At 45.5% G+C, this 9,000-nt stretch overlaps 1 protein-coding gene across 1 annotated transcript; it reads right to left on the bottom strand.

The window, feature by feature from the left end:
* Positions 1-1,929: 1,929 nt before the first annotated feature.
* On the bottom strand, positions 1,930-8,609 carry LOC145342704 (heat shock transcription factor, Y-linked-like). Its single transcript, XM_080188265.1, has 2 exons — positions 8,031-8,609; positions 1,930-2,718 (listed from the first exon to the last, which is right to left on the bottom strand). The coding sequence occupies exons 1-2, from the start codon at positions 8,607-8,609 to the stop codon at positions 1,930-1,932; spliced, it is 1,368 nt and encodes a 455-aa protein (XP_080044391.1).
* Positions 8,610-9,000: the final 391 nt, after the last annotated feature.

Genomic DNA, 9,000 nt, shown 5'->3' on the forward strand with positions numbered 1-9,000 from the left:
CGGAATTGAACCCAGGTCCCTGGCGCCATGAGGTAGCTAACCACTGTGCCACATGTCACCCCATGACTTACTTAAGACTATAAAGATTATTGTAGGGTAAATGTAAATGATTCTCTGACTATTCACACCCATGCACAACTCCAGTGAGAACAGGCCATTTGGCACTCAGCCAAACCTCCATTCATTGCAGCGGGACTGGAGAATCCCTGCTGCGGGCAAGGGTGGAAATTCCAGCCCATAAAGAATTACTTCCACTTCTTGCTGAGATGGCTGCAAGAAGGCTTAGATTTAAGATAATCACAAAAAGAAATAAAGGGATGATTAGAAAAGTTTTTTTTACAAAGGGAGTGGTTACAATGTGGAATTCTCTGTAAATGAAGTCGAGACTATAATCATTTAAAAAAAGCAATGAGGTAGTTGGCTGAAAGAGATTAATAATGAGCAGGTGAGTGGGATAGGTAATTCTTGGAGAAAAACTCCAAAATAGGCTCAATGAGCCAAAGAACCTATTCTATTACCTCTGAGTATTCAATGAATTCTGATATAGACCCTAGCTTGAAACAAATTCCTACATTTTATAACTCAATTCAAATCCAATGGCATTTATTTACTTGGATAGTGTTTGATGTAAGTTTCTACCCTCTGAAAATTATTTCACCTCGAACATAAATTCCTGTACTAACGGTGTAATTTGGTAAAAAATTGGTCGAGCCAGAAAGGGACAAGAGGGAAGGACCTCTTCATCAACCTTTTGGGATAACCCCTGCCTTGTGCCACCATGAAAGACTAACTATATCTACACAACTGCTATCCAAAATCCAAGATTGTTGCAACCATCTCCTAATCAAACTCCTCAGAGTCTTATAAGCAAATTTTAGTTCGGTAGAACATTCCAATATACTAACTTCATGTGTTCTTCTTGGTCCAGAGCCTGCAAGTACAACTAGGGAAACAATATGAAGTATCTCCTCAAGCAGCCCTCAGAGGAGCAGGTTGGCCACCAATGTTAGATCGAACCATATGTCCAAATACAGGATGACTGATGTCCAGTTAGACTGTGGAAGGGCTCAAAGATGTCCAAAATTGGACAATCTGTAAACAAGATGAAGATGATAATGATTTGTTAGAAGATAACTATCACATCTAAAAGGTCCACTCCAGGACAGATACTTTTCCACTCTGACACAGTCAACACAATGTCAGCCTCCTGAAAACTGGATTAGGGAATCAGAACGGAAACTAGCAAAATAACGTCAGCATCCTTCCTACTCCTTTAACATTTCAGATTATGCGGCAACCGGGGAGAACTAAATCCTTTGGAGATTGTCAGGTTAGGCAACATTCTGAAAGCTTTTTTTTCAAACCACGACTGAAATGGTGAATGGGATTATTTTTATCAATTTGAACTTAGATGCAACTGTCAAATCACTACAGCTTTTTCTTTGTTAGTATTTTATTTTTTTTTCTTAGTCTTACAGCTTGCAGACCCTTCCAGAGGGGCAACAGGTTGCAACAGATATACAAATCAGGAATACAGTTTTTAACAACATTTTAATGTGCATAAAAAATAAACCAAAGTTGTAGGTTATATTTCAGTCTAAGCTCAGCCTAGTACCATGTCAATTTTAATAATTAAACAGTAATGTTTCTTTACAGTGACCATATTTCCATTTCACGATGCACCCAATGTGGTAGGAAAATAATTAATGATTTTTTTTTAAATGGAAAACACCAACAATTAAAGGAACTTCTCCAAAGTTAGGCAGGGAGATTGAAAAAGCAAAGTGACAGCAAAGGAAGAGGACAGGGAAAAAAAAAATCACAGGCAAATACACCAATGTTGATAAGAACATTTGTTCAGGAGTTTATTTTAACATGTTCTTTAGATATCATTTCTGGGCAAAGTGTCTTCATCACTTTAAATTACTCTTATCTGTGTGGCCCTGCCATATAATCACTGTTTCTGGGACCACTTCTTGTGGATGATCCATTGCCTCCTTGACAGTTGCAGTTGGGACAGTGGTGATGGTGCGGAGGCGGCCGGTGGTGGTGAACTGAAGACCCCGATGACATGGAAATAGCAGATGCAGCCGCCATCATGGGCATGGAGAACCACGGATTGCAAAATGGCAACAGGCTGGCCAGGTGTGCTTGGGCAGCCGCCGCAGCAAGGTCAGGGTACATGCCTTGGAAAGCTGGCACTCCCATCATAGGTCCAAAACCAGCAGCCATAGGGGGCATGAGGTGGTACACTGAGGTAGCTGAAGTGGTGCTGCTGGTCTCCACAGCATGATTACCAGCCCGGATCAGGCCGCCATGTTGTGACGGATGAAACTGAGTCATTTGGTTTACTTTAGTGCTTTGCTCTGTAGCTATATGGTCGGCTGGTCTCACTGCTAGGGCAGGGGGAGCTGGATTGCCAGAACTATTTGTGTTCCCAGTATTGGTGACTCGTTGATTGCTGAGGTTACTTTCAAATGCAAATTTGTGCTCATTTTCCCTTGTAGGTGACACTAAGTTGTTCTGCTGTACAGCTAAGGTCTGTATTAGTTGTCTCGGGCCGCCTGGTGTCCCCCCACTGACAGGGAAGTCACTATTGGAATCCCCTTCTGTGCAGTTAAGATTAGGAATCGCACTTTTAATCCCAACTCTTCGCTTCATTCTGGGCAGCAGGTGAGGGTAATCTCTTCTGAAATTCAGGTTATGGTAAAACTGAAACTGAAATGAAAATGCCATCATTTTATTAATCACAGAATGGACATAACTGACTTAACCTTTTCAATCCTGAATGCTTTTGGATGTACTGTAACTGGGGCACTTTGACACCACAGATCTTTGCCTTGGTTGTAAGGGAGTTAAAGGGCTGTGACCATTTTGATCATTTGGACATAGTCCTGGAGTTGTGATCACTTGACCTCCTGTCTATAACCATCCCACGTACCTACTCACTGGTCAGCCCACATAACACATCGCCTTCCCCACACTAACTGGGATACAATTAGACACCTCAGTCTCTGACAGGATGAATGAGTGTCAGCCAAGTTCCCCCACGTCTAATATTTTTGTAACTAATATTTCACGGGAAATTCTCTGGGAATTGTAAGGAAGGCAGTGCTATTGCCACTGAAGTAGTAATCCAAAGACCCAGGGCAAGATCTGGGGACCTGGATTCAAATCCCACAGCGGGTGGTGAAATTTGAATTCAGTAAAAATCTGGAATGAAAAGTCCATTTTTTAACATGGTGGTATTTTTTCTTCTCTGAGACAGAGGTGTTCTGAAGATTAGACTTTAATTCCTGGGGACCACAGAGCAATCCTGGAGGCTTGGCAACCCTCCAATAGACATAGTGGGGACAAAGCCTTTGGTAATGGTCCCTGTACATTTTTTTAGTTAGCTTTTGAAATGATACACTATGTGTTTCCGAAGCAGTCCTTTCACTAAAACAAGATTCCTGCCAATTACTTTTTTACAGTTTCAGTAAATGCATCAAAATCAAGTTTAAATCTGGGCTTTTCATACTTAACAATTTGTCATGTTCTCCCTACAACATGGATTGGGCAGCTTTTCTTTGGGAATGTGAATAACATTGAGGAGAAAGCAAAACTAAACGTCCATCTTCAGTCACCCTGAAGACATCAACTGTCAATAACACAGTGAGTGGGACTGGAAGTCTAATATAGGCCAGGCCAAAGGAATGAAGTAGATTGGTGTGTCATCTGGGGTTTTAAATCAAGCAGCACTCTGAAAGCTAGTGGCTTTTGCTACCAAACAAACCTGTTGGACTTTAACCTGTTCTAAATCAAACCAGCAGCTTTCACCTATCTGTGCGTAATGAGGTCAATAACTTTGAGTGAAAGGCTAATATCAGCAGAAATGTTAAGCTATATAAATGCTAAATGTCATCTTCAGTAAGTATTTTTGTCACTGCCATATGCCTCTGGATGAGCAAAAGAATTCATTTTTTTATTCACTTACAAGCTGTGGAGGCATCACTGACTGGGGGCCAGCATTTATTGCCTGTCCCTAACTGCCCTCCATTTCAGAGGGCATTTGAGAGTCAACCACATTGCTGTGGACCTGGAGCCAGAGCAGGTAAGGATGGCAGATTTCCTTCCCTTCAGGGCAGTGGTAAATGGGTTTTTACGACAATCAACAACGGTTTCATGGACTTTTCATTCCAGATTTTTTACTGAATTCAAGTTTCACCATCTACTGTGGGATTTGAACCCAGGTCCCCAGATCTTGCCCTGGGTCTTTGGGTTACTAGTCCAGTGACAACAGCACTGAGCCACTGCCTCCTTTGCAATACCCAGTAATTCACACTATCCCCAGTCCTTTCATGTCCACAGCAAATCCAGAACCAAAACACAAAGGAAAACATGGAAAATCAGGCTATGATTGGAGAACGCCGAACATTTGTCAACCAAGTCTGTTGCAATGTCGGTTCAAAGTAAGCCTATGCTGCACTGATATGATGTACGTGGTAATATCAGCTGGAGACTGTTGAAAGAATTGGAGGAGTTGTAGACAGTGAGGATGGATGTTACAGTTTGCAGAGGGACATAGATAAGCTGCAGAGCTGGGCTGAGAGGTGGCAGATGGAGTTTAATACGGAAAAGTGTGAGGTGATTCACTTTGGTAAGAATAACAGGAGTACAGAATATAGGGCTAATGGAAGGACTCTTAGTAGTGTTGACGAGCAGAGAGATCTCCGGGTACATGTGCATAGCTCCCTGAAAGTTGGCACCCAGGTTGATAAGGTTGTTAAGAAGGCATATGGTGTGTTAGCTTTTATTGGTAGAGGAATTTAATTTCAGAGCCGTGAGGTCATGTTACAACTGTACAAAACTCTGGTATGGCCGCACTTGGAGTATTGCGTACAGTTCTGGTCGCCGCATTATAAGAAAGATGTGGAGGCATTGGAAAGGGTGCAGAGGAGGTTTACCAGGATGTTGCCTGGTATGGTGGGAAGGTCTTATGAGGAAAGGCTGAGGGACTTGAGGTTATTTTCATTGGAGAGAAGAAGGTTACGAGGTGACCTGACTGAGGCATACAAGATGATCAAAGGATTGGATAGGGTGGACAGTGAGAGCCTTTTACCTCAGATGGTGATGGCTAACACAAGGGGACATAGCTTTAAATTAAGGGGTGGTAATTATAGGACGGATGTCAGAGGTAGGTTCTTTACTCAGAGGGTAGTAAGGTCATGGAATGCCCTGCCTGCAGCAGTTGTGGACTCGCCAACTTTAAGGGCGTTCAAATGGTCAGTGGCTAGGCATATGGATAACATTGGAATAGTTTAGGTCAGAGGGTCATTAGATTGGTTCCACCGGTCAGCGCAACATCGAGGGCCGAAGGGCCTGTACCGCGCTGTAATGTTCTATGTTCTATGAATTATTTAAACAATTGGATGATCTCCCTTGGCATTGCCCACTGCAAGTCTGAACAAAACCAATTCCCCTCAGGCTGCTCTGGTGTTGCTAAGGTAAATCTAATAAGGATCAGAAGCATAGTGTGCCTCATCCAATGGTAGAATTATAAAACTGCAGTTGTGGATGTAGCTCACAGAACGGTGATGCTCAGATAAGGACTGCCTAATGTACATAATAACTTCTATACGGGCTTTCGATATATTCGCCTCATTTGGTCCATTTGGTATGCGGCTTCACAATGTATTCTTCCCCACTTCTAATCATTTTTATTTCATTTCCAGTTTTTCTTCTGATTGATTCCCCCCTCTACTTGCTGAGGGAGTGATGTACAGTTGGGTACAGTTCAATGGGGGACATTCATGACCTCACCCAACACAGCATTCATTCTTGATGTGTGAATCTAACCTGTGAACATCACATAGCCATGGGGAGTATCACCCAGTATCCACACACAGGCCTACACACACACACACACACACACACACACACATCATTAATGCCACCACTTAAGCAACGGATTCCCCTTCAGATTCTGGCTCAGTATTTAAAGACTGAGGCAATAGGCAAAATGTTCTTAAATTACTGTGAAGGTATTTGATATACAACTTATAGAACATGGAGATCTTTCCTGTAGGTGGTTCCATTTTTACACATCCATGAGTGAATAGAATGCATTGGATAAATTTATTCAATAATCTATCTGCTGTACGTTACGTGGGCAGATGTTGCCCGGGCATGAATTCAACACATATTCTCCATGTATCGAGCCTATTAATCGCAGAGCAGCAGCCTCCAATTCATTCTGACATCATAGATGATTCAATTAACATAGCAACAGGGAATGACTTATTATGGCATCATCACCTTAGAAACCCTATCAGTCATTCTTGCATGTTTGCCCAGTAAGAACATACAAGAGGATGCAGCCCAGGAGATTGTGCTGCACCACATTTACTCCAACCTGGTCATAATCTACACGCATTGTGATGGTCAAGGTTATACCTTAAATAAAACAGCAGAGACGGTCAGCTGTTATTCCAAATCTGTACTGTGAACGATTTAAATGACCTTTATGGATTATAAGAACGTTCTGAGGGCAATGTGGCTGGACAGAGGCTAGGCTGGTTGGTCATGCATGGAGATCATACTGAGGACCAGTCCTTTCAGGATGTTGCTGCAACCTGGGATTTTTCTGATTTCGTTCAGCAGACCATTTTCAATAATCATTGGAAAATACACAACTGCCTCAATAGATAGATTACATGTGCTTTGTTGCACAATCTTTTGCTATTGGATTAAATAGTTTACTGAGGCCATGCACTAGATAGATTTCGTTTTTTTTTACAAATGTTCTGGTATTTGCTCACATCAGTTGACAGACTGGTGGGTGTGGTGGGGTGGGCTGGGGGAAAGGGTTAAATTCAATTCATTTTTTGTTGGGGGGGGGGGCGGAGTGGTTGAAATTATTAGAAGCTGGGGCAATAAAGCCACAATCCAGTTTCAATCCAGTTGAGGCCAAAAACTGAGTGAACTGTTAAACTTACTGATTGGACTTTCCCTTCCGTGTCTCAATAAACTGTGATTCTTGGGGACAGAAGGTTGAGGGGCGGGGGGACTGCTGGAGGGGGAGCGGGGTGTTGGAAGGGGGAGGATGTTGGAGGGGGAGGGAGGGGGTGTTGGAAGGGTGGGTGTTGGAGGGGAAGGGGAGTGTTGGAAGGGGGAGGATGTTGGAGGGGGAGGGGGGTGTTGGAAGGGGGAGGATGTTGGAGGGGGAGGGGGGTGTTGGAAGGGGGAGGATGTTGGAGGGGGAGGGAGGGGGTGTTGGAAGGGTGGGTGTTGGAGAGGAAGGGGGTGTTAGAGGGGGTGTGTTGGAAGGGTGGGTGTTGGAGGGGAAGGGGATGTTGGGGGGTTGTTTGAGGGAGAGGGGGATGTTTGAGGGGAAGGGGTGTGTTAGAGTGGGAGGGGGGTGTTGGAGGGGGAGGGGGGTGTTGGAGGGGGAGGGGGTGTTGGAGGGGAAGGGTGGGTGTTGGACAGGGAGGGGGTATGTTGGAAGAGGGGATGTTGGACGGGTGGGGGTGTTGGAAGGGGGGTGTTGGAGGGGGAAGGGCCTGTTGGAGGGGGAGGGGTTGATGGAAGGGGGTGTTGGAGGGGGAGGAGGGTGTTGGGGGATTGTTGGAAGGTGGGTGTTGGAGGGGAAGGGAGTGTTGGAAGGGGAGGGGGTGTTGCAAGGGTAGGGGGTTGTTGGAGGGGGAGGGAGGGGGTGTTGGAAGGGGGAGGGTTGTTGGAGGGGGAGGGGGTGTTGGAAGGGGGGTGTTGGAGGGGGAGGGGGTGTGTTGGACGCGGGTGTTGGAGGGGGTGGGAAAGGGCTGTTGGAGGGGAGGGGGCATTGGAGGGTGTGGGGGTGTGTTGGAAGGGGGGATGTTGGAGGGGGAGGGGGTGTTGGGGGTGTGTTGGGAGGGGGGATGTTGGAGGGGGAGGGGGTGGTGGGGGTGTGTTGGGGGGGTTGTTGGAAGGGGGAAGGATCCCATTGCAATATCAGCCACAACAATTCTGTTACTGTATACTGTGTGTGGGTGTGTGCACTTTTTGCTTTCTACCTTGGTCATTGAAATTGCTCCTTTTTCTTCAGCAATGAATTCAGAAAGAGAGGCAGATCGTTGAAAATCTTGGCGGATTTTGCTAAAACCATACAGGTTCAGCTGCCGAATGAAACTTTTCATGCAGTCAGTTTCAAAGATCCTAGAGGGACCACGCCGCTCCAGCACCTCTTTCTTAAAGGACTCCTCATCTATAACTACACAGTTCCCACCATCGTCCCACCGGATGGATGCAAACTGATCGCTCTCAACGATTTTCCAGAGTTTTTTCGGGAAGGTAAGTGACATAAGGTCAGTGTCACCTACCTCCTCGTAGTAGACCAGCCGGGGTCTTTTTAAAACCGACTCCTCAGTCAGGGCTTGGAGGGCATTCTCTTCTAATATTGTCCTTAGTTCCGAATCCCCTGCTGCAGTCTGGTCGCAAGCAGGACCGGCTGAAGACCTCTCGTGTGTCTTGCCCTCGGGAGGCTGGCTGACTTCTTTAAGGTCCAAGGAGCCCGGGTCCCCCGCTGTGGGGTTGGAGTCACCTTCTGTGTCGCTGTCCTTTTCCACTTTGATGGCTTTCTGGAGTGCAGACATTGTCTCTTCTTTTTCTGTTTGGAGGGGAGGGGGGGGGGGGTTCTGGGGGTGGGGGGGGGAGAGAGAGAGAGAGAGAGAAAAAGGAAAGGAGTGGGGAGGTTTCTCTCTTTTTTTGACTTTTTAAATTGTTTGACTTGAAGGTGTCCCCTTTGCTGAGCCCAGTCTCCCAACCACGGGTTTGAACGGCGCTGGTTTAGGTTGAGGCACACAACAGAAGCTGCCACTGGCTGGACAGAATAAGTTGAGTGATGTGTGGCTTAAAAAACACCGTGAGGAGTTCCACATCGTCATAAAACAAAACCGCCAACGCGCTCAGAGCCGTCACAATGCACTTTGCCACAATCCACTGGCCGTCACAATCAGGAAACCTTCACCCTGTCCCCTTGGAAAA

The sequence above is a fragment of the Carcharhinus amblyrhynchos genome, chromosome 4, assembly GCF_965287045.1.
Source record: "Carcharhinus amblyrhynchos chromosome 4, sCarAmb.v2.hapA, whole genome shotgun sequence".
Taxonomy (NCBI): Eukaryota; Metazoa; Chordata; class Chondrichthyes; order Carcharhiniformes; family Carcharhinidae; genus Carcharhinus; species Carcharhinus amblyrhynchos.

Bases quoted from the DNA above. Each gene is read 5' to 3' on its own strand.
- LOC145342704 (XM_080188265.1), bottom strand. From the start codon at position 8,609: ATGTCTGCACTCCAGAAAGCCATCAAAGTGGAAAAGGACAGCGACACA. The intron at 2,719-8,030 runs GTAGAAAGCAAA...TTTTCATTTCAG, and splicing joins GAGCAATTTCAATGACCAAG to TTTCAGTTTTACCATAACCT.